The sequence below is a fragment of the Rana temporaria genome, chromosome 5 (assembly GCF_905171775.1).
Source record: "Rana temporaria chromosome 5, aRanTem1.1, whole genome shotgun sequence".
Classification (NCBI taxonomy): domain Eukaryota; kingdom Metazoa; phylum Chordata; class Amphibia; order Anura; family Ranidae; genus Rana; species Rana temporaria.
The window spans coordinates 134,504,207-134,531,142 of NC_053493.1; the positions used below are offsets into that span (position 1 = coordinate 134,504,207).

The 26,936-nt window shown below is 41.1% G+C and overlaps 1 protein-coding gene across 1 annotated transcript in view; it reads right to left on the reverse strand.

Annotated features, from left to right (window-relative positions):
- CNTNAP2 (contactin associated protein 2) overlaps positions 1-26,936 on the reverse strand; it is a 2,128,298-nt gene that overhangs the window by 151,237 nt on the left and 1,950,125 nt on the right. The window contains exons 17-18 of the mRNA XM_040353157.1: positions 21,783-22,001; positions 7,131-7,367 (exon numbers count right to left, since the gene is read on the reverse strand). Of these exons, the coding sequence (XP_040209091.1) occupies positions 7,131-7,367; positions 21,783-22,001 (456 nt within the window). The remainder of the gene's footprint in view (positions 1-7,130; positions 7,368-21,782; positions 22,002-26,936) is intronic.

Sequence of the window (26,936 nt, forward strand, 5' to 3'; positions counted from 1 at the left end):
AGTCAGTTTACATTCCTCTGTCATTAGCAGCCTGCTATCTGCTCTACTCTCTGTTCCTTTGTCCTCCTCCCTCTCCCCTCTCTGTGTGTGAGCCACCCCTCCCGCTGCTCTCATAACGATAACCTGTATATACCTTCAGCACTGCCTCCTATTACAGTGTCCCCCTCTGTGAATGATTTCTGATTAGGGTGGGGAGAGGGGAGAGAGGAGGGAAAGGAAAATAAGAGGGAAACAATCTAAATGGTCTAGAGCAGGGATCTTCAAACTACGGCCCTCCAGCTGTTGCAGAACTACAAGTCCCATGAGGCATTGTAAAACTCTGACATTCACAGACTTGACTAGGCATGATGGGAATTGTAGTTCCTGAACAACTGGAGGGCCATAGTTTGAGGACCCCTGGTCTAGAGTATGATTATGCGTTTCTTTATATTATGGTAAATCATTGATGAGTGGATAGCTTTCAGTGGTATTTCCCTCCTCTCTTCTCCCTCCTCCTTTTTTTATCTCTATCTCTTCTTCTCTTTGTTTTTTCTTTTTTGTTCTCGTCTACCCTCTATCCTCCCTTCTGTAGGGACTTCTGCGTGTGTTGGTATATGTTTATATGTAATGTGTCTTATGTATTATTATTCGAATGTGGTATGTTCTTTATCATTATCTATAGAATGTGGATAATAATGTTTATTTTGTTTGTTACATAATTTAAATTCAATGAAATCAGAGTGAATGATTTATAAATATAAATGCTGCAAATACCTAATTTCATTCCGGAGATTGCGATCACATGACCAGCCAGCTCTCTCCTCCTCTCCTCCAGATTGACATCAGCAGAAGAATCTCAGCCCTGCCAGCTAGATCTCTCAGAGGAGAAAAGGAGAGAGCTGTCCAGTCATGTGATCGCAATCTCAGAAGTGAAATTAGGTATTTGCAGCATTTATTTTTATAAATCACACAAAGAGGGAGATACTACAATAGGAGGCAGTGCTGATGGTGTATACAGGTTAGAGTGGCTTAACAACCACTTTAATTATCCACCACTCTTTTTATGAGTGAATGAATCAAAACAATATTTGGCCAACTAATGGATTATGAAAATAATCATTAGTTGCAGCTCTATAGTACAGTATAATTATATTTCATATGAACCTAAAAAATGTGTGCGTTTTTCCCTTTCCGGAAGACACGTAGATAAATAGGATTTTTTAATGTTTATATATACTATATTGGGATGATTATGTGAGCACTATTTGCCTAATGATGTCATAATATTTAAAATAATTTTGTATTTGATGTACATTTGCAACTGGAACACAATAATTTTTTTTTTTTATAGTTTGGAAGTTTCCTACCCTTAATATTTTATAGTCAAATGACATCCACAGATGGGATCTCCCATCCTGGGTGAACGTCATATGACGTCCTGGGCTTCCGACCGTCTAGGGGGCACGCCCGCGGCATCGCTCGCGACCCGGTGCATGTGCCCGCTGGCCGCGATGTCTGCCGGGCACCCGCGATTTGCCGTGATTACAGCAGGACCATGGATCTGTGTGTGTAAACACACAGATCCACGTCCTGTCAGAGGTGAGGAGACCGATGTGTGTTCCCAGTACAGAGGAACACAGATCGGTCTCCTCCCCTTGTGAGTCCCCTCCCCCTACAGTTAGAATAACTCCCTAGGGAACATATTTAACCATTTCAACACCCCCTAGTGTTAACCCCTTGCCTGCCAGTCACATTTACACAGTGATCAATGCAGTTTTATAGCACTAATCGCTGTATAAATGTGAAAAGTGTCCGATAAGTCCATTGCAATGTCATGGTCACAATAAAAATCGCAGATCGCAGCCATTACTAGTAACAAAATAAAAATAAATAAAAATGGCATAAATATATCCCCTATTTTGTAGGCGCTAGAACATTTGCGAAAACCAATCAATATATGCTTATTGCGATTTTTTTACCAAAAATATGTAGAAGAATACATATTGGCCTTAACTGAGGAAATAATAAAAAAAACAAATGATATTTATTAAATTAAAATGTAAAAAATATTGTGTTTTTTTTTTAGTTGTCACTCTTCTTTTGTTTATAGCGCAAAAAATAAAAACCAAAGAGGTGATCAAATACCACCAAACCTAAGCTCTATTTGTGGGAAAAAAGGACGTCAATTTTGTTTGGGAGCCAAGTCACACGACCGCGCAATTGTCAATCAAAGTGCGACAGCGCTGAAAACTAAAAATTGGTGTGGGCAGGAAGGGGGTGAGAATGCCCTGTATTGAAGTGGTTAAGGATTTGATTATTTGTAATAGAAATTATATATTTTTCTGTTTGAATATTTTATTATGTTTTCATAAAGCATGACAAAAGGTATATTGTTCTAATGTTATTTTTGTTGAATTTCTTTTTGTGCTGACATGCTTGACAACCTCATAGTGTAAACAGGGTATTTGATATTATTACAACGTTTCACAATAAAAAACAACATATATATATATATATATATATATATAACATCAATAACTTTGCCCTGTTTTTAGGACCAGAGGACATAACATGGCATGTTACCACATAAAGTCTACATTAATATGAAAATTATAATGTTTTTGGGTCAATTTTATTATATACGTTTTTAAATATGCTCCACATCCGTTGAATTTTTTTTTTTTGCAGGGCATAAAGTAAGTAAGTAAGGAGTGTGTCAATGCTAAAACAAAAAACAAATATATTTTGTAAAACTTTGGAATGCACATTTCCCCATGTTCTTGTGTTTTATCCTTGTAAATAAGTATAGAATAAAAACTGTTGATATGCCATAAACATAATGTGCATCTACCTTTATCTTTTACATGACAAAAGAGTGTATTTATGACTCTGAATTCCACGTGAGTTGTTAGTCTAGACTGATGCATTACAAAAAACTCTCCTCATCTCCTCCCCATTCATCTCCATTACCCCTCTTTGTGCACAGGCAGAGAGCACGGGATGAAACAGCACACAAAATTTCCCACAAAATTAGCAGGCATTTATTGCATTTATCAAACAGTATCACAAAAAACCCTTTCAATTGTAAATTTAAAAGACCAAAAGGGAGGAAATAGGAGAAGTTAAGGGTTTGCAAGATTATCAGCAAATGTCTGACAATTCAAATTAATTATGTAAGCTGGTACAATGATTATTAAAATATATGAAAATGGAAATATGCATGGCTTAAGCGCTTTTAAGATACCGGTATGTTGCATATTAATGTGGAGCTCAACAACTCTGCTGTCATCTTTGTGTAAGCACCAGTGCTGGGCAGCCGCTCCTATTAAGATATAGAGGCTGGTTCATGGATGGTATAATTTAGTGCCTTCATAAAGCAGATTGCAGCCAACTCTGGGCCTGGGCCTGGGCACATCTCAAAACTCAAATTTTATTTTTCAGCATCTAATAGATCAGGGGTGCTCAACCTGTGGCCCGCGGGCCACATGTGGCCCTCAGAGCCCTCAACCAGGGAACCACATGCCCATGCTCTGGGATGGTGGGTTGACAAGCACAGATCACAATCAGAAAGTTGCTAACCCACCATCCCAAAGTATCAGAGTGCATGGAGTTGGCACCGGAAGCGAGAAAGCATAAACTGATGCTTCCTCTGTAGTGCCAGCTCCTTCCCTAGGAGTAAATCCAAGTGCACTTCGGCTGGGACTTTTCTAGCAGCCTGGAAAGTGATGCCAGCAGAAGCAGGAGGAGAAGGAGGAAGAAAAGGTTGGTTCATTAAATACCACATACACTTTTTCAATGGGCATACTATCACTTATAAAAAAGGATTTTTAGGTTGCTTTTATCTGATCCACGTGTGTAGCACAGTGCACCTGTGACTTTCCTGTGGGTTAGCGGCAATGAGCCATAGACTCTCACCCGAGGTGTGGGTAGACTGCAGCACATCAGTGTAAAAGCAGCCTTATAGGGGGCTTAGGACTTTAAGGGCTTGTTTACATTTGTGTTTGGGGAGTGGTAAAATAAGACTATAAGTCATTGTGGCCCGTAACCAGTTATCAAATCACTTAAGTGGCCCTCACTCTTCGAAAGGTTGAGCACCCCTGGTCTAGATAATCTGAGCAGAAAATCGCCCTCCCCTTTCTCTTTGCCAGCAGCATTCTAGGACATGTCACAGGTCCCAGTAGGCTGTGGGATTATTCACAAATCACAGGATGGCTGCCACATGAGCAATGGGAAGCCATCTGTGAAGCTGCAAATAGTCACAGCTGGCTTCCCATTGTAAACATGCTGATGCCAGGATCCAGCTAAGAACCTGCCTTAGTGAGGACAGCGCTGGACTCCAGGACAGGTAAATGTCCTTTTATTAAATGTCAGCAGCTACAGTATTTGTAATACAATAAGGCATTTTGGGGGGCAGTAAAACCCTATAGTTCATTGTGGCCCTTGACTGGTAACCAAATCACTTAAATGGCCCTCACTCTTAAAAAGGTTGAGCTGATCAATAGATCATGAGAAAAAAAAAAACACTATTACATATTTTTATAAATTTTTCCATTCTGCCATTTTGTTTTTTCCCCAGTATAGTTTTGATTAAAATAGACCCAGATTCAAACTCGAGTGTGAGCATTGTGATTTTCCAAAATGTTTGTGCATATGTTATGCATGTTTTCAGGCTTGAGTTTTTTTATTTATTAGCAAATGGAAAGCTAGTTACAAGGAGGGGGAGATGGTTGTTAGACTCAAAATCTTGCACATTTTTCTGATGTTGCCACTGAAGTCTAATGGCACCAGAAATGTGCGATCAAGCTCCAAACAAGCTCCTTCACTTCTTTGAGCACTGATTGACATCACATTGCTCCAATATGAATGGGCGCAGTTGTAGAATAACATGGGGCTAAAGCATGAATGAGAAACAAATTAAATGTAGTTTTGCAATTTTTTCAGTAGTGATGTCCAGTAGGCAGATATAAAGACAAACTTGCTGAAAACTCCTTTTCTAGCTTGTCTTCATTCATTCAATTAATTGATTATATATTATAAAAAAATATTATTTGATTATTTATTATAATTTAGGATCGCATAAAGTGACCAGTGAGGCCGCGTACACATGACCAGTCCAAACCGATAAAAACGGACCGAAGTCCAGTTTCATCGGTCCAAACCGACCGTGTGTACGGCCCATCGGACTTTTGTCCTTCAGACCAAAGTTTTAGAGCTTGCTTTAAAATCAAACCAATGGTTAGTACACAAAAGCATCGGTTCAAAACCCTTCGCATGCTCAGAATCAAGTCGACGCATGCTTGGAAGCATTGAACTTGTTTTTTTTCAGCACGTCGTGTGTTTTACGTCACCACGATCGGTTTTTGAACTGATTGTGTGTACGCACATCAGACCATCAGTCTGCTTCAGCGGTGAACCGATGAAAACGGTCCGTCGGACCATTCTCATCGGCTGGATCGACCGTGTGTACGCGGCCTTAAAGTTTCAGTTAAAAAAGGGTTACAAAATTTTTTTTGCTGGGCTATTATCAACCGTGGAAAAAATGAGTAGGGCAAATGCTCAATGCAGCTATATATAGAGGGTAAACTTTTCAACATCCATATTTCATGAAAAGTGGGAAAATATCAGGTTCTTTTATAAAAAAGGCCCCCTAATCAGTGAAAATTATAGCTTACAAGGTTTATGGTTTTGTAACACTGCGTTAAAATGTCAACTTAAAAAAAGTGAAGTTGTATTTTAGCTGCATGGTAAAATTCTCACTGTGTACAGTTTTCCTTTGACCATCATAAGAGCAAACATCTTCTTAGGACATCTTATACACAATGTCTGCCTATTTGTTTGTTGTGAACATCAATAAAATGACATCTCATTCCAGATTTCTCCCTGATTTTGCTCTTTTGGAAAAGCAAAATGGTTATACTACAGACCAACAATTTTCGAAAAGGTCAGACAGCTTGCAGCTTATTATTCAAGCTATTTCATGTATCTGGACTGGAACTCTTTCCACATATTATTTTTAAATGATCCATCATTTGGAGGTCTAGAAACAATGCACTTTACCACCACATGATAGTATGTAAAAAAAGCTGTGTCCAAATACATAAAACAGTATATATGGACGAGTGTTTCACTTACCTAAACCTTTTTCTTTTCATGCCGAAGAAAGAAAAATGCTATATATTAAAGCATTTTAAAGGGTGCAGGCCTTCATTGTGTTTATAATGATCTATGTCTGATGCCCTAGTGCAGTGATGGCGAACCTTGGCACCCCAGATGTTTTGGAACTACATTTCCTATGATGCTCATGCACACTGCAGTGTATTTTAACATCATGGGAAATGTAGTTCCAGAACATCTGGGGTGCCAAGGTTCGCCATCACTGCCCTAGTGTGTCAATGAGCTAGAACAAGCATGCAGACAAGAGTTCTGTTTTTTCACACTTTACTCTGTGGATAGTTTCAGGTCAAAAAACTAATATGTAGTGAAACCAAGATCTAGCCAGCACCCTTTACAATAATCCAGTAAGAGACAGCAATAGGACCCATAAAAAGAGTCCATCAGTGTAAGTTTAATTTAAGTTTTAATTTAATCACTATACTGTATATAAAGATGGGTTGGTTCCACATCCACATTTTCATAACCACATTTAAGATACATATTCATATTAAAGGTACCACACAGAAATTCATATATGAGTTAATCCTTAGTATGATGTTAGTATAACATCCTGTGTATAACATAATCATGGCTAATGGTGGAATGGCATCCCATTTCAATTGACCTTAAATAAAAAATGAACATTTACAACCCCTTTAACCTAGTATGTTAGTAGGGCTGAGGTTCTTTTGCAAAACAAAACAACCTCAGAATAACAGAGAACCCAGTCTACCAAGCGGCTCCTGTGGGGTTAGTCCTACAGCAGTCATAAGTATCATGCACATTGTACGCTATATGTCTGATGTATGTTGACTTGACCAATGATTTGGATTGTTACTTTCTCAAAAATAAATAATTTATAAAAAAAAACAACAATATTTATTAACAGCTAGAAGGTTACTGATCATAATGAATATCTGAGATATTAGTTTAAGTAGAATTTGACTTTAAAATAAAGAGAGATTAAAGACATAATGTTCCAGTAGTTTACAACTTACCATTAATACAGTTGTTCCCATCATATGCAGTTCTTGAGCAGTCGCATGTGTAACCCTTGTAGAGTTCATTACATGTTCCTCCATTTTTGCAGAGATTTTTATAACTGGTGCAGTGTCCTGAACAGCCAGGCTTTACACCTTGGGTTGCCTTTGCTCTTTCTTCCAAATCTAAGGGAACGCCATTCACTCTCAATGCACGGATGCATCCCAAGAATCCTTTCTGGTCTCCAGCAGCACCTTTGTATTTAAAAATGACAATATAAAATATTAAACTTGAAATTCAATTGGTTTTAATGATACGATATTCATTGTTGTCTTACAGAATTATTTTATTTACCGTATTTATCGGCATATAACACGCACAGGCTTATAACACGCACCTTCATTTTAAGAGGGAAGTTTCAGGAAAAAAACGTACATTTTAAATAAAGAACTTTGAAGCAAAATAAGGGTCAGTGCCCATCTGCAGCCTCATCTTTGCCCATCAATGCGGCTTATTATATATGCATCAATTTCCACAAATAAGCTCAAGAAAAAAACATCAATATCAGCAAATGTGCAAATTACTACCTTTTGTTGGTACCGATAACTTTTTCTTGCAACTATTTGCGAATTTTGATGGTTTTTTTTTTATTTAATTTTTTTATATTCAGTTAGTTTTAATTATATTTTTAAGAGCACAGTGCACGTGTTGATTGGTGATCAGTTTCATAGGAGTGCAGATTTTTTATTTGTATATTTTTTGTTAAGTGTACAAATCACAAAACTGACTTTTACAAATCATTTGATAGGTAGCATCAAATTAATTCATGTGCATGAAAACATTTTGAGGTTAGTGCAGCTTGAATTCAATGATCATCATAGATACAGCCATTAACAATAGCTGTCTGCTACAGGGACAAAGCAGAGGCCTCTGCCGCTTTTAAAGTTTCACTTTATTGCGGTGACTTTTTTAAAAAAAACAAAGTACCTTCTTATCAACTTTACATTTCAATTACAGTAATCAATCTTAAATCCTAAGCATGGTTACAAGATATAATAGAAGAAATTCCTCACTATGGCCTGTTCAGTAACTCGGCACCATGGTAATGGGTTCTTATATGACAAGGCATTAGAGAATTTACATAATGTTCTCTTTTCTTTGGAGCTGAACATTCAAGCAAAGAAATGAATATTGTGATTTCTTCCTCTCTTGTAGATATGTACTCAGAGTGGCAAAGGAAAAACATAATTCGAAAATGCAATCATCCATCCAACAACTGATACTTGTACACTGTATCAGGTGTATTCATCCAACATTCTGAACTGCAAGGATTAAAATGAGTGAGAAAAAGATTTTAACCAGATTTAAGGAAGATTGCACCTTTTTGATGGGAATTTCTGACTTCCAAAAGAGCATCATTTCCAATACCTGGAGTCTTTTGTTGGGTTAAACTATACTGCCTTGCATGCCCACGTGTCATTTTTTGTGCATACAGTACCTGCCCACTACCCAGAGTAAATCAGACATTGTTGTGTCATCAGACGCACGCCCACCCCCATATAAAATCATTACCGAAGCACAGTATTGACATTTACTGGAAGCTAGATACTTCTTGTTATTTCTAGAGACTGGCACCAATTGGAGTCACAGGGGTTGATTTAATAAAGGAAAAATAAATAAGCTTTTCACTTCGCTAAAGAAGTTGCACTTTGTAGAAGATTTTTCCCCAGAGCTTAGTGAATGTTGTGACATTTCACTTTGCAAATAATACCTCAAAATACCCCCAAAAAACTGCATTTTAGCTTGCACATGATTGGATTATGAAAGTCAGCAGAGCTTAACCTTTTTTTTTTTACTAAGCTCTGGGGATAATTCCCTTGCAAAGTGAAAATGTTATTTGCCTTTTGTAAATTAACTCCAAGGTAATAATACACTTATTTTGCTGTACTCTCACCCAGTGCCATATTGTCTTCATTTATCACAGTCATAGCCAGTGCATTTGCTTGTTGACAGTGTTCATTACTGGCAGTCAATCATTTAAATTTCTACCTTTGTTAATTATACCTGCAGAAGGACTTGCAGTGTTATTCCCAAACAGGGAAGAGGGAATTAGGCATGATCAGTTAAGCTGGCCATTCATGGATCAAAATCTGTCCGGTTTGGCAGAGATCAACCAAATTTCGATCTATGTGGTTAAACAGAAGTCAATCTACCTTTCTACTTCTATTCAACCAACCTGTTGGAAAATGTCTGTTTGGTCAGTACTGCAGGCCACAGCTTGCAGTGCTGATCAGAGTATTCTGATGGTTGGGAAGTCTCTGTGCTATCAGAATACAAAGACACAACCAGAAGGATTCTGTCATCCACCTTGAATGTGTTGCTAGGGGAATTAAATCATTTTTTTTGCCTCGTACACACGACCAGTTTCCTCTGCATAATCCATCAAGAAACTTGGTGGGAGAGATTTTTTGCCGAGAAAACTGGTCGTGTGTACGTTTTTCATCGAGGAAACTGTCGAGGAACTCGACGAGCCAAAAAGAGAGCAAGTTCTCTCTTTCCTTGACGGGAGTCTCAATTTCCTCGTCGGGCTGGTTTTTCGACGAGAAACTTGAGCGTGTGTATGCTAAGAAACCCGCACTTGCTCAGAATAAAGCATGAGACGGGAGTAAAAGTAGCATTTGTAATGGAGATAACACATTGTTCAAGCTGTAACAGACTGAAAAGTGCAAATCGTCTCTCTCCAAAGTTTTATTTAACACACAGTAACATGAAATTAGGAAAAGAAGCCCCAAGGGTTGTGCCAGTGTAATCAAACTTCCCCTGAACGACGAGTTTTGATCTTGACAGTGTGTACGCAAAGCAAGCTTGTCCAGTTCCTCGACAAGCCTAACAAGGAACTCGACGAGGAAAATTATGTGTTTCGCCCGACGAGATACTCGGTCGTGTGTACGAGGCCTAACCCTCTGGTTGAACAAAAAAAAAGGGATTCATTTATGGCCAGTTTTAGTGACTACATGGGTGTCCGCAGGGGGCAAGGAGGGAAATTTCACCCCCTGGAATCATCAAGAAGGTGTTTTAGTTGCCAGCTGCACTGTCCGCCGCTGACTTTTTTCTAAGTCAGCCGGCTGCTCTCTGTCCTGACACATCTGATGTCTCTCCCTCACCCCTGGCCCGATCATCGGATGATATGGCTCGGCAGCTCGGCCGCTCCTCTTCAATGATTGGCTGCCTGCCTGTGTTCATTTTGTGTAGATCTGGCCGGCGTTGGCGCTGCCCACTCAGTGCAGTCAGTGGCGGAATCCACAGAGTGATACGCTGCCAGTGCCTACTCATCATCACATCACAGGAAATCCTGACCTGAAGTGAGTGGCATATACAGTTACAAGCAACAGAAGAGAAAGCACAGGTAACAACAGTTAGAAGGAGCATTTTGATTTATATATTGCTGGAAAGTTGGACAGCTATTACTGGAAAGATATGTCTGTGTATTTTAAAAGATAATTCATCTTCCTTACTTTGTATAGGCTGTTTTCATCAAGATCAAAATATGACCACAACAGATGTATATGTACATTGCAATATAAAAAGATGTACATTCTCTAGGCTATATTTATATGGGCATGGTGCGCCTGGACTGAGTAATTTCCAATACAAAGTGAAGCTGAATTATCTCTTATATAACACATATATCGTTGCACTGGAAATATATATATGTTATATAAGAGATAATTCAGCATCACTTTGTATAGGAAATTACTCAGGCCAGGCGCAGCATGCCCATATACATATAGCCTAGAGCAGAGGGGGGAAAACTATGGCCCGCGGGCCGTAAACGGCCTGGCGGACCTTTTAATCTGGCCCCCCGAGCGCTGACTAACAAGTCTGTGTATGACAGCCACCGAGCTCCGCCGAGTGCCAATCGCCGAGCTCCGCCAAGTGTGGCCGAGAGACATTGCGGGTCACGCCTTCTGGAGCCTGCAGAGCCTATGATGGACGTCCCACTGCTCCAATCGCGGGACGTGTGCCGTCCATCATAGGCGCTGCAAGCTCAGAAGGCGGGAATTACAATGCCGCCCGCCGCACCATGCCACATCCCTGCTGAGCTCCCTGCTCGGCGCTCTGTTCGGCGCTCTCCTCGCTCTCCTCCTCCTCGGCTCCTAAACCTCCTCGGCTCCTAAACCTCTGGCAATTGGCTGCATGCATCTCTCTGACAGGCACATTGGACACGGCTGCGCCGCACACCCCACACCCCAGCCAGCTGCTGACAGTGCTGAGGTAGGTCAGTGATTTAATGAACCATGTCAGCAAATGTTAAATCCCTGTTATCCAAAGCCGGTACTAAAGTATGTCTTGCCACTCTGTGCAATGGTGACCCCCATGCTAATATCTCATATTCTGTCAAGGTGGGGGGATTCCCCCCACCTTGACAGAATATGAGATATTAGCATGGGGGTCAGTGATTGTGCATGTAGGTCATGTCTGTGCATGTAGGTCACGTTACTGCATGTAAAAGGGAGACCAACAACACTGTTCCCACTAGAATTGAAGGTACTATTTTATGAAAGAAATACATTGCATAAAAGTTTTGTAAAATAATTTTTTTTATGCTTTTCTACCCTAAATTAATCTAAACATTTAATGTTACAAATTTAACATTGCGGCCCTCAAGTCAAAAAGTTTGCCCACCCCTGGCCTAGAGAATGTACATTGCATGGGTGACCTTAAAAATGATGCCCCCCTGAAAAAAGTTCTGCGGACTCCCATGAGTGACTACAGTCAAAATTAGGGAGTGGAATTAAAATGATATACTGTAGAGATTAATGCGGTTCAAAGATAGCTTTCTGCTTGTCCTGTATGTTGTACAACAACCTGTGTTCAGCTGCTCAAAATGTAAGGTCTGATGGACCGTTTTCATCGGTCCAAACCGATCGTGTGTGGGCGCCATCGGTTATTTATCCATCGGTTAAAAAAAAGCCAACTTGTTTTAAATTTAACCGATGGATTCCTAACCGATAGAAAAAAAACGATCGTTAGTAGGCACGACCATCGGTTAAAAATCCATGCATGCTCAGAATCAAGTCGACGCATGCTAGGAAGCATTAAACTTAGTTTTTTTTCAGCACGTCGTTGTGTTTTACATCACCAAATTCTGACACGATCGGTTTTTTAACCGATGGTGTGTAGGCATCAGTCAGCTTCATCGGTTAACCGATGAAAACGGTCCATCAGACCGTTCTCATCGGATGGACCGATTGTGTGTACAGGGATTAAGTCTATTTTTTTTAGCAATGTAGTTAAACATTGGATACTAACCACATGTTTTTTTCCCCAAATTCGAAAACAAAAAAAGAAACTGACATTTCACACATACGTATTATCAACATTATTGTATTACAGTATTTGCGACTTTTGCAAGAATGCTTTTTCTTAACAGACCCTTAAGTCTCCCACCATTGCTTTTATGTAAAATAGGGACAATTACCACTAGACTGATTGATCTCTGTCACATGCCTGATGCTGGGGACTTAATAGTTTGTTCATCTTTCCAGTTGTAAAAGATTATTGTGAAACAGACACTTGAATTTTGAAGCAGGGTGCCACTCAATCCTACTTAACCTCAATCTATCAAATTATATTCTACAAGTTTCCCTCCTCTGGAATTACCACGAGTCCTGACTCCTTAGTCATGGTGCTTCTTTGTAAACAAAAGAAACATTGTGGTTGGGGGCAAAAATCTTTCTACAAATCTAAGTTGTAGTGGAAAAGGAAGTAGAATTGAATGAAGAATAAGAAAAGGTTTGCATTGAGAAAGAGGAGAGTTGTGAAAGTCAAAGATTTGTTAGGCCCCGTACACACGTCCGAGAAACTCGACGGGCAAAACACATCGTTTTGCTCGTCGAGCCGAAATTTCCCATTGAACAACGAGGAAATAGAGAACATGTTCTCTATTTCCTCGCCGAGATCCTCGTCGACTTCCTCGGCCAAAATTGTACACACGGCCGGGTTTCTCGGCAGAATTCAGCTCCGATCGAGTTTCTGGCTGAATTCTGCCGAGAAACTCGGTCGTGTGTGGGGCCATACAGTTGGTAGCAGTGGCTGTCATGGCACCCATAGAAAATAAAGGGCTGAAAAATTAAGTGTGGTCATTTTTTATTTATACCATGCATGGTGCTACCACACACTTAGTAAGTGACTTTATTCTAACCCTTGAATGGGCCCTTTTTGGCATAACCAATTTCCAATATCCAAACAACTTCTTCTTGGTACCTCCCTTGTAGCAGGAAAAGTCATCCTTCATAAGTGGATCTTTGTTTCTTTAAGTTGATCCATTTTTCTATCTTTTGTAAACAATTTAGGCCTGGTTCACACCTATGCATTTTATGCAATATTCAAACTGCAACCAGCACAAGTGTGAATCCGGCCTTAAAGGGGTGGTTCCCCCTAAAACAAATTTCTAACAATACATTCGTAAGACCCGTTACACTGCGGGTAGGCTGGCTTTTGTTTTGTTTTTTTAGTACATACCTCGATACCGCAGTTTCGTCCCTTGGCGGTGGGCGTTCCTAGTTGATTGACGTTCCTCCGACGGGCACATACGTGACGTCACGACTTTCCGAAAGAAGCCGAACGTCGCTGCGCAGGCGCCGTATAGAGCCGACTCTATACGGCGCCTGCGCAATGACGTTCGGCTTCTGTCGGAAAGTCGTGACGCGCAGTATGCGCCCGTCGGAGGAACGTCAATCAACTAGGAACGCCCACCGCCAAGGGACGAAACGGCGATATCGAGGTATGTACTAAAAAAACAAAACAAAAGCCAGCCTACCCGCAGTGTAACGGGTCTTACAAATGTATTGTTAGAAATTTGTTTTAGGGGGAACCACCCCTTTAAGAAAGCTTCATTCTAATTTTCTTTCAAGATCAATAATTAAAGGCCAGTGCCTGTTCTGTCTATTTGGTAATCCAGCACTGACCAAATATTCATCCTTATTGACCATGCCCCCCTCTGCCATTGCTGTATTGTATCTGGGGATAACAGGCTGATTGCTGGTTCACATAATGGGGCAGATCCACAGAGCAAGTACGCCGGCGTACTTTCAAATTTCCAGCGTCGTATCTTTAGTTTGAATCCTCAAACCAAGATACAACGGCATCTGGGTAAGATCCGACAGGCGTACGGCTTTGTACGCCTTCGGATCTTAGATGCAATACTTCGGCGCCCGCTGGGTGGAGTTCGTGTCGTTCTCCGCGTTAGGTATGCAAATTAGCGATTGACGACGATCCACGAACGTACGCGCGGCCGTCGCATTTTCTAACGTCGTCTGTAGTCGGCTTTTTCCGGCGTATAGTTAAAGCTGGTATTTTGCGGCGTATAGATAGACTTGCCATGTTAAGTATGGCCGTTGTTCCCGCGTCGAAATTTTGAAATTGCTCCTTTTATTCTCTTTTTTGCATGTATTTATAGTCCATCATAACCATACATACTTTAAACACCTCTAATGTTTGTGTATAAGTAGGTATTGCACCACTAGACTGTTGGGTTTCCTGCATCTGACACATGCTTTAGAAAACAGTCAACATCTTTGGTGTACTGAGACCATATAATGGCTGCTACCTCAATTATTATTAACAGCATGCAAAGAATAAAACTGAATCATATTTACTGATGTGCCACAAAATGTAAATATGCTGCATTCGGCCTATTAAAATATTAATCTTTATTGCTGGTGTACCATCAGGAGGGACTGGTTAATTTTGCAGCCATCATTAAAACGATATGAAGCACTTCTGTATTTTGATTTAATTATGAGAGTAGGTATCTATTACATAAGACATCCAGATGTTACTGGCAACTATGGCATGTATCAGGGCAAAATGAGTGCTAAGCCGCCTCTGCATACCAGGCTTCCAGCTCCTGCTGAATCACTAGGCAATGATTTAATACACTTCTTTTTTTTTTTTTTAATCCCTTCTCTGCTGCAATAGTTTACTAAAAGCTCACATTTGCTTCAATTATAAGCTCTCAGCACTGAGCTGCCTAGATAATATTTGTATGATATTTTTATTACATCATTTGAACCTGAGAAACATATGGCAACTTTACGATGCCTTATAGCAGTCTGCATGCAATGAGAAATACTCACAATGTATTGAACAATGTGCCTGGCAGTGACTTGAACATCAGGTGTGATGAAATCCATGTCATTTATTGATGCCACTTTTAATATTGTAAATTACAAAAAATGTACTCAGGAAAGTAGTCACACGTACTGAAAAGAGGCCATCATATATTAGCTTAACTGATGTAACAGTTGTAATAGTTTTGTTGTATATTAAGTCAGGGCTTTTTTTCTCAGAAAATAGGTGCAGGAACTCAACCACAACCCCCCCCCCAAAAAAAAATCCTCCCAGGGGGGCGCTACGTGCAAAGTCCCGATGTGCGCTTGGTACATAGTACAAAGTTTAGGGATGTGTTAATTGCAGAGGTCGGGGCTGTGCTATGTACATAGTGCAGAGTTCGGGGGTTCGCTGCATACAGAGTGCAGAGTTCAGGTCTCTTCCACAGCTCCCCCTTTACCTCACCCATATCCCCCCCCCCTCAAAAGCTCCACCATCTTCCACATATCTTAATTTTGTTGCTGTATTAGGCTGAAGTAGTCGGCTCTAGTACCTCTCCACACACTGTAGGTGATTCCTCCTCTCTCACTTGCAGGGAGATCATCTAGTGGGGGTATCAGCACCCCGGGCACCTGCATCTCCCTTGTTCCCATCCTGAACTTAGTGGGAGCTGCTGAGGCGATCAGATCTGTGGGAGCGGTTGGGAGACAAGCTATGCCTTGTAAACACAGAAGCTGGATTTCTGTGTTTACCAGTGGTGACCAAGTTCCAGCTGAAAAAAAAACATAATCGATGAGCCAGCTTTTCTACCTTTATTGTTGCAATATATATCCTCTTTTCCTGTCCTTTCAAAAACGGAAGATTTGGGATTTTTCCTCACTTTTAGTCCCAGTGACAGTGGTCACCATGATAAACAGCGGGGCTTTTTTTCTCAGAGTATAGGTGCAGGAACTCCAACCTTCACCCTTTATTTCTGCTCCCTACCCCCCGCTGAGCACCGTTCCTTGGTTCCACCTACCGGCCTCCCTGTACCGCCCATTTTAGAGAATACAGAACCAAGTATCATTTTTGCTACTAAGTGATTTGCATGGAATTTGTTAATGATAACAAAGAAATACAGTAAAATAGATCCCCTTCAGTGAGCAACAATAGACCCTACCCCAGCAACAGTAGACCCCTCCAGCAATGATAGACCTCACCACAGCAAAAATAAATTACCCACACAACAAAATATCACCCTAGCAATAATGGACCCCCGGCAGCACAACAACAGATGTCCCAGCAGACTGCATCAATAGACTCTTCAGGAGGCAGCAACAATAGACCTCTCCCTCAACAGTAGTTCCCTCCCAGCAACAATTGCTCCCCCCTAGAAACATAACACTAGCAACAATAGATCTACCCAGCAACAAGAGACCTCCCCGCAAAAATAGATCCCCACCAGTGACAATAGATCTCTAAGCAGAAAGCATCAATAGATCCCCACGGGTATATATACGTATATCTATATGTATATATGTGTGTTCAGATTTACACAGGGGGAAGAGGGCGAGGTGGGCTGATTTGATCACTCTGTCACCAGGAGGTCTCTAATAAGGGAGGAAGGGAAGGGAAGGAAAAGAAGGAGAAAAAAAAAAGGAAAGAAAAAAAATTCCCCTCCTTTTCTATCTTTCTTTGTTTATTTTTTTTCTGTGTCATGGTATAAAAAGTGTCACTATAGATGTATTATTATAAGGATGGACCTAACTCTGTACCCACACAAATCTTATTCGTATTTATGTAGTATGTATATGTTAATGTATATGTTTTATGTATGAAGAACTTATGAATTTTAAAATGGATGCTGATTTAAAAAAAAACTTTTTAAGAAAGTTTGTAAAGTTTTCTCTATGTGAAAAGAATAAAAATAATTTAAATACAATAGATCCCAAACCAGTGACAATAGATCTCTAAGCAGCAAGCATCAATAGAGCCCCACCAGTGACAATAGATCTCTAAGCAGCAAGCACCAATAGATCCCCACCAGTGACAATAGATCTCTAAGCAGGAAGCATCAATAGAGCCACACCAGTGACAATAGATCTCTAAGCAGTAAGCATCAATAGATCCCCACCAGTGACAATAGATCTCTGAGCAGCAAGCATCAATAGAGGTACCGGAATTGTTTTCCCCCGCATTCCTGCTGATGAAAAGCCCTGATAAACAGGGAAGGTGACTCTTCCTAACCAGGACATATCAGCACTAAAAAATCCTCACCACTCTATCCTTAATAAGTTTGGGGTAAAACGTTTTTGGGTTTATACACAACACTTGGTATAGATGGTATCTTCCTTGCGTGGTATATACCAATTTCAACAGTTTCCCGAATGTACTAATCAGGATCTGAATGTTCAAATAGGAGTAAAGTTTTAAAAGGTCCACCAAACAACTTATTCTAAAAAGTATAACAAAACAATATGCACAGCTTTGGGAACCGTACTGCATAATCTCAGGATATTTGCTGAATTCCTTAAGCAAATAGCAGCTCAATAAGCTAGGAAACATAAATGCTTTTCTGCTTCAGGCTAGACTCGCTAAAGAATTCACTGAAGTGACAGCACACCAGGAACTGAGCTCTATAACGGGAACTTAAATGACAACTTCCACCAAAATACTTATTATGAAGATGGTAGTTTAACATGCAGACACATTCTTAGTTAAAATGTACCTAAACACAAAAATAAAAACAAAACGGAAATATATCACAGCTTACCAATCCTTGGATATGGTGGCTGCATCTATTTTCTTTTTTTTTTGGTTGGTTCCCTTGGTAATCTGGCCAGTACACAGTTGGGGGTTAATTTACTAAAAGCAAATAGACTGCAGTTGCACTCCACAAGTGTAGTTGCTCCGGAGCTTAGTAAATAAGCAGGAGCTTTGCTGGCTTCCATGAACCAATCACGTGCAAGCAAAAATTATGTTTTTTTTTTATTTCCCTTACATGTGTTTGGGTATTCATTTCAAAGTGAAGCTTTACCTCATTTACTAAGCTCTGGAGCAACTGCACTTTCAGAGTGCAATTGCTCTCTACAAAGTGCACAGTCTATTTGCCTTTAGTAATTCAATTCCTTCATGTCTTCGGGTGGCTACACTCACTCCTTGACTGTATCTAAGGAGAAGCAACATAGCCATCCTTGAAGAACAGCATTGTCATGCTGTGGAGAGGGTAGTGTTAGGTGGACAAGTAGTAGCTAACAAACAGTGGCGGTTCGTCTATAGAGGGCGCTGGAGCGCTGCCCCCTCTGGCTCTTGCACCGCCACTGATTTAAATAACATAGATTCATGCATTGCATGAATCTATGTTATTCTTGCCGGCCGCTGGTCTATTCAGATGGCCGGACCTTGAGTGCCGGCCACCTGAATAACGGAAGCTGGTTGGCTGTGCGGAAGTGCCTATCAGAGCCAGCGGCTCTCATAGGCTTTCCGAGTACAGCCCTCAGCCTTTCCGGATGCTTATCCAGGGAACGTACGGGGGGTGCGTTCATTGGATAAGACTGACAGGCGTCTCAGACAATCAGGTTCACCGGTTCTGGTTATCGGTAACCTGATTGGCTGAAGCGTCATCGTGGGCGGGAGAAAACATCGAGGGACGTGGAAGGACTAGGAGGATGGCTGACTTCCAGAAAGGTAAGTGCCGGGCGGGGGAGGAGGGGCATTTTACAGGGCACAGCGGCGACAATGGGCACAGTGGTGACAATGGGCACAGTGGGGACACTGGGCACAGTGGTGACAATGGGCACAGTGGCGGCAATTAAAGGGCACAGTGACATCAATGGGCACAGTGGCGACAATGGGCACAGTGTTGACAATTAAAGGGCACAGTGGTGACAATTGGCACAGTGGCGACAATTGATGGGCACAGTGGCTGCGTTTGATGGCATGGCACAGTGGTGCAAATTGATGGCACAGTGGCTGCGTTTGATGGCATGGCATAGTGACTGCATTTGATGGCATGGAACAGTGGTGAAATTGATGGCACAGTGGCTGCGTTTGATGGCATGGCACAGTGGCTGCATTTGATGGCATGGCACAGTGGCTGCGTTTGATGGCATGGCACAGTGGTGCGAATTGATGGCACAGTGGCTGCGTTTGATGGCATGGCACAGTGGTGACAATTGATGGCACAGTGGCTGCATTTGATGGGCACAGTGAGGCTGCAATTTTTTTTTTTTTTTTTTCGTTTGCGCCCCCCAAAAACTTTGAGCACCAGCCGCCACTGCTAACAAATCAAAGCCTTACTCCATTTTAAGCAGTTACAGCAACTTTGTTTTTCCTTTTGAGATAAAGGTTTTAACTGAATGCATGTAACTTGACAATTGTGAGCACCTCTGTCAGAGTTAAATAATTTGTTGCAACCCTCTGTTAAAAGAAAAATAAATAAATAACAGACTTACTAGTCGGATCAACAGGCAACAAAACTATCTTACAGGGGGGACTCACAGAAACAAAGACTGCAGCATTAATGCCAATGAGAGACTGCGTCATATATGTTATTTTTTATTTTGCCCATAGTTTAAGTACACTTTAAGTGTGGAGTTCTTAGCTTGCGATATAGGGATCAAATGATGAATGTGTGGTACTGGATCTCTGAAATTGTTTTAAATTGTTAAATTACAATCCAGCTAATTATATATTAGATTATTAAATAACTAACAGTGATAGTTAAAATCTAGATTATAAACTATCACTGTAATCAATAGCATAGATCCCTATAGTATTTTGAAAAAATATATGCACATTTTTTTTTTTAACAAAGCCTGTTTTTTGCAAATTGTTCAATCTACATGTGTTTTTACAGTGTTTGTAAAAGTCACATTGTGACTTTACATGAATCCCCTCTGGATTAAGCTGCCAATAACTACAGTGTGTGTGTTTTTTTAAAATGAATAGTCTAAATACCTTTTCCCACACTGCAGCTGTGCGATCATGTGATCCCCTCCGTTCTTCTTCCCTGATCTATGGAGAGAAGCGGGAGGGGCCGAGATTCCCTTGTGACGTCAGCTGGCCAGCAGAGGGGGATCATGAGACTGCATAGCAGCAGTGTGGGAAAAGGTAATTAACCTTTTGATTAAAAAAAAAACACATACACTGTAGTTATTGGCAGCATAATCCGAAGGGGATTCACGTATATTTGCTGCATTCAAGAGGGGCGGAGAGGAGAGACGCTCTCGCATTGACAGGCAGGGAAGGAAGGGGAGAGGGAAAGAGGGGAGAGATTGAAAGCAGAAAGTGGGCTGACGAAGGCACGTTACCTGACCACGGTAATCAGGGATCAGCAGCCATCAGCACAGACAGGGGGACGGCGCGGAATTCAAATCGGCAATTAGGGGGCGTGTTTCATTTAAATGAAGCGCGTCCCCGCGCCGAATGAACTGCGCATGCGCCGTCCCGAAATTTCCTGCCGTGCATTGCGCTTAATGACGTCTCTAGGACATCATTTTTTTAACTTACGCGTGACTTACGTACATTCCAAATTCACGGACGAGTTACGCAAAAAAAAAAAAAATTAAAATTAAAAGCGGGAACGACGGCCATACTTAACATGGCAAATGTAACTATATGCCGCAAAACACCAGCTTTAACTATACGCCGGAAAAAGCCGACTAGAGACGACGTAACAGAATGCGACGGCCGCGCGTACGTTCGTGGATCGTCGTAAATCGCTAATTTGCATACCCGACGCGGAAAACGACGCGAACTCCACCCAGCGGATGCCGAAGTATTGCATCTAAGATCCGAAGGTGTACAAAGCCGTACGCCTGTCGGATCTAACCCAGATGCCATTGTATCTTGGTTTGAGGATTCAAACTAAAGATACGACGCGGGTAATTTGAAAGTACGCCGGCGTATCAGTAGATACACCGGCGTACTCTCTCTGTGGATCTGCCCCTATGTCTTAAAGGAACAGGATCATTTTTATAAACCAACCATAAACATAAAAAAAAAACCTTAGTAGTGTTTTTTTGCCAAACAATAATGATGGTAACCAGAGCTTTTTTTTCTCAGAAAATAGGTGCAGGAACTCAACCACGACCCCGTTCAGATTTCACAAACAGTAGAAGGGTCTTAAAGGAGCATTAAATACCAGGATTGCATTACATACAGAGTGCACAGTTTAGGGGGTTACACAGAGTGCAGAGCTGTCACTTGTAAACACAGAAACCAGACTTCTGTGTTTACAAGTGATTGTGGTGAGCAGGCACCAAAGGGTCTGAGCCAGAGGTGGTGGAACTGAGTTCCCCCAAGTTCCCCCTAAAAAAAGCCCTGATGGTAACTATGGGGAGAAATCTATTCAAAGCCTTCCCCAATTTGTGGCATCATTTGCTATAACCAGTAAAATTACAAGCATATCCTGTCACTGGTACTGGCTGTCCAAGAAGCTTTGGAGAAAAAAAATAAGCTAAAGAATTATTTTTCTCCCACATTTCACTGAACATGATAGAACAAAACACAAAAATGTCAACAAAATTATAATACACTATTCGAAAAATTTCCAAAATGACTGATTTTCTTACCAACATAGAACTGGCTTGTGAGCTCAAGTCGCGTGTGACCATGGGTGGGTGCTTTGCGAATCTGTGGTTGGAGCTGATCAACCTGCAATCTGGCTTCTTTTACATTTCTGTCTGCTCTGACCCGATGCCACTGGTCATCATTCAGTGGAGTGGAAGAGGTAACAATAAGCTCCACAGGGCCATTTCCAACATCAAATGAGAATGACACTTCAGTGTTTGCTGTACAGAGTAAAAACAACACACAAAAGATTGAGAAACCTTTGTCAATGACAGTATACATACAAATATAATGCACAGTAAATCGTTGTGCATGCACTGGTGCATGCTGGGTCGGTGTGGTCACAAGGGGTGGTGCCAGCAGGTGATGTCGCCAGGTGGCTCCGCCCCTTACCTATAAAAAACTGTCAAATGACGGAGCCTGCAGTTGGCGGTTAGTCCTTGTTGCGGGCGGAGCTTTTTTTTTATTTTTTGGGTCCAGTGGTGGTGGCAGTGGCGTGATTGATGATGGATCTACATTGGGGGACATTTTTTATTTATTTTTTATTAAAGGAATTTATTTTGGGCAGGGTCTGCGGGCCCCCTTGTTAACATCGAGTCCGTGGTACTCGTCGTTGGGCGGGTCATCGGCAGTGCGCGGATTCCCTCCGGACCCAGAAGTGTCAGATCACTAGGGACATGTACAGTGGGCGGTCCACAAGTGGTTAAAGGAATTGTTCATTTTTATTGTTTCACTTTAAACATCATTAAAATAACGTCTCTTTTAAAAACTATATTTTTTAAACTTTCCTTTTGCATTGGTACATGTCCCCCAGGGCAGTAGCCGGGTCCCCATACCCTTTTTATGGCCAATAACTTACACATATGCATCAAAATTGGAAAATGTTTATTTCTCAAGTTCGGGTCCCATAGACTTCAGTGGGGTTTGGGTCTGAACTTTTGCTATGTTCTGAGTTCTAGTGCGAACTGGGTGTACGGCCCATCACTATTTGTTTATTTAATAAAAAGGTGTTTTTGACTTTATGGCTTTGAGCTAAGTATATTTTGTAAGTAATTTAGTGTTCATATTTGATCCTCTGTGGTAGTCCATTTAGCGGTACTTTTTTGTTTTTGGGCTACATTACAGTAAAACTTTGGTTTGAGATTAACTTGGTTTGAGAGTGTTTTGCAAGACAAGCAAAATGTTTAAATACATTTTGACTTGATATACAAGCGATGTCTTGATATACAAGTAGTGTCATGTCACAACTGAGTATTAAAGAGAAGAGAGTTTCCTCTAAGTGTAACAATACAGTTACATTTAATGAAGGTACAACATTTAGCAACTCACATGGTTGATGATTAAAACTGGCACATATAATGTATGCAGGCATCTGGGGTAAAGCTGTCCACATAGACCGTCCTCCACACCACCATCAACGTCATCCCTTCCACGCTGCGCTCCATGATTGGTTCAAGCCTCGCTTTTAGATCACTCTACTGCAGGATAGTCTTCCCGGTCATGATTGCAGACTGACATCGATGAGAGACGGCTGTGCTGGGGATGGTCTATGTCAGGCATGTCTAAAGTCCAGCCCGGGGGCCAATTGCGGCCCCTGTTCCAGTTTAATGTGGCCCCCCTGGTAATTTGGATATATACTGTATTTATCGGCGCTAACTCGGAGGAAACAGGGATGGGAAGAACGAGTGCTTCCCTCCTAAAGTGAAGGTGTGTGTTATACGCCGATAAATACGGTATATCCAAATAACACGCCCAAGCTCATCTGCTCACCACACACAGCCACAAAGGTAAGAGAATTCTTGTTGGGCAGTGTATTAGTTGCTCGGGCAAACACACTCAAAGAATGTCAGCAAAATTGTCGGCCCTCACGCATGTTCACTTCATCAAATCTGGCCCTCTTTGAAAAACGTTTGGACACCCCTGGTCTATGTGGACAGCCTCCCCCCGGATGCCTGCATACATTAGATGTGCCTGTTTTAATAATCAACCATGTGAGTTGCTAAATGTTGAACCTTCAATAAATGTAACCATATTGTTACACTTAAAACCTGTACAAACTATCGGTTTGTCTGATGAAAACAGACCTATGGACTGTTTTCATTAGACAAATTGATCGTGTGTGGGCGCCATCGCTTTGTTTTCCATCGGTGAAAAAAAATAGAACATGTTTTCAATTTTTCCTATGGATAAAAAAACGATCGGCTGTGTGGAAGTCCATCGGTCAAAAATCCACGCATGCTTAGAATCAAGTCCACGCATGCTCGGAAGCATTGAACTTCATTTTTTTCAGCACGTCGTAGTGTTTTACGTCACAGCGTTTTGGCACGGTCGGATTTTTGACTGATGGTGTGTAGGCAAGACTGATGAAAGTCAGCTTCATCAGATATCCGACGAAAAAATCCATCGGATTAGATTCCATCAGATATCCGATCGTGTGTACGAGGTTTTAGAGGTGTCTCTCTTCTCTTTTACACTCTGTAGCTCCTGCCGGATTTTGCTTCTAATCCCCTTGTGGAGGCTGCCATTTGGGAAAGGACATTTTATGGTTACACAACCTATCACATTGCAACAATCTTTTTATATGGAATATAAATGGAAGGACTAAAGAATAAATGATTGTGGAACAAATTATTTGAGCTTCCATTATTTCTTAGGGGGAAATTCGCTTTGCTATAAGTGCTTAAGTGTTTATATAAGTGCTTTGGATTACAAGCATGCTTCCTGGAATGAATTATGCTCGCAATTCAAGGTTTTGCTGTATTTTTTCTTACCTTGTAACCACACTGAGAAATACCATAATACGCTAAATAAAGCCTTGTCTCTGCTTGCATAAGTTTCCCACTATTTCACTGCCCTACTTCTAAAATCCATACAAGATACCAAATGAAAGAACAAAGAGTTTAGTGCACACATAGGGATCTAGAGTTATACAGATTCAATGACTTTATCATCAGAGACTTAGCAGAACTGAGCTCCCACTTTTCGTTTAAAACAGTCCATGCGGGAACAAAAGATCACTGGACAGTATTGGGCTATAAGTCTGCAGTTGACTTTTAAGAATAAAATATATTGTATGGCATCTGTGACTGGCATATTTCAAATAATTTCTATGGCCCCGTACACACGTCCGAGAAACTCGACGGGCAAAACACATCGTTTTGCTCGTCGAGATCCTTGTGAAGCCGACGAGGATCTCGGCGAGCCAACTTTTCCCATTGACTAACGAGGAAATAGTTGAACATGTTCTCTTTTTGGCCCGACGAGATCCTCGTCAGTTTCCTCGGCGAAAAGTGTACACACGACCGGTTTTCTCGGCAGAATACGTCTCCCATCGAGTTTCTGGCTGAATTCTGTCGTGTATACAGAGCCTATATGTTATATTATAATGGTATTGAAACGGTTAACAAGAGATCTTGCTAGTTTCAAACTAAACTATCATTACCAATAAGGGGCAATAACCATGGTTAAAAAAGAGAAAAAAACAAACGGAAATTAACTACATTATCATATTATATACAAATTTGACATCATATAATTAAGTTTCCTTGATTAAGCCATTTTCCTCATTTCTTATGCTACATTATTTGCTTTGTAAGGTTAAAAGTTTAATTATCAGTTGTAATTAGTTAAGAGCATGAAACACCTGCTTCCTGTAAGAGGTAGTGCCCAAATATCAAGCAACCTCATACTGAGAATACTGAAGAATACAGTATGTGTCGGTGGTTATCATAGCCAATTGCTAGAACAGACGTGGGGCTGATGGCAGTTTGGGCAATCTTTTATCCACAGCTAAGCAATTTCCACATTTTATCTTTCTCATTTCCATAAATGTGCATATTGATGTTTTAGTGTTTGAGTCTGACCCATTGCAACGCACATCACTTATTCTACAAAATACACATATAAATGTTTTATTTGCTTTACATTCTGCTTACTTCCTGAGTATTTTACTGTTCCAGAACTAGTATGAAGAGCTGGTGATTGCACCTAGAGTTGGAGGCTCCTCAGCCAGGTAAAAAATTGACTTTTTTTAAATTCCTTTATCTTGATTGTGTGTGATTGGCCTTGTCAGAGCCTCTATGAATAAAAATTGATTACATAAGGTTTCTCTGATTTTGAACTATGAAACATGGCTTGAAAGAAAAACTGGGAGACTGCAAATTAGCCAAAGATCTGATGTGTCACATGAATGTTTAAAGCCATGTACACACGATCAGTCCAACCGATGAGAACGGTCCGGAGGACCGTTGTCATCGGTTAACCGATGAAGCTGACTGATGGTCTGATGTGCCTACACACCATCAGTTAAAAAAACGATCGAGTCCAACGCGGTGACGTAAAACACAACCACGTGCAGAGAAAAATGAAGTTCAATGCTTCCAAGCATGCGTCGACTTGATTCTGAGCATGCGCAAGTTTTTAACCGATGCTTTTGCGTACTAACCATCGGTTTTGACCTATTGGTTAGGCGTCCATCGGTTCAATTTTAAAGCAAGTTCTAAAATTTTTGACCGAAGGATAACTGACCGATGGGGCCCACACACGATCGGTTTGGACCGATGAAAAAGTCCTTCAGTCTGTTTTCATCGGTTTGGACCGACTGTGTGTACGCGGCCTAACTATCCCAGAGCACTGAAACTTAACAGTTTTTTATCCAAATTAAAGGGGTTGTAAAGGTACATTTTTTTTTCTAAATGGCTTCCTTTACCTTAGTGCAGTCCTCCTTCACTTACCTCATCCTTCGAATTTGCTTTTAATTTCCTTATTTCTTCTGAGAAATCCTCACTTCCTGTTCTTCTGTCTGTAACTCCACACAGTAATACAAGGCTTTCTCCCTGGTGTGGAGTGTCGTGCTCACCCCCTCCCTTGAACTACAGGAGAGTCAGGATGCCCACTAACACATAGCTCCTTTCTCTATCTGCAACGTTGAGAGTATCCTGACTCTCCTGTAGTTCAAGGCAAGGGGCGAGCACGACACTCCACACCAGGGAGAAAGCCTCGTATTTCTGTGTGGAGTAATAGACAGAAGAACAGGAAGTGAGATTTCTCAGAAGAAATAAGGCCATTTAAAAGCAAAAATGGAAGGATAAGGTAAGTGAAGGAGGACTGCACTGAGGTAAAGGAAGCTATTTAGGAGAAAAAAATTGTACCTTTAC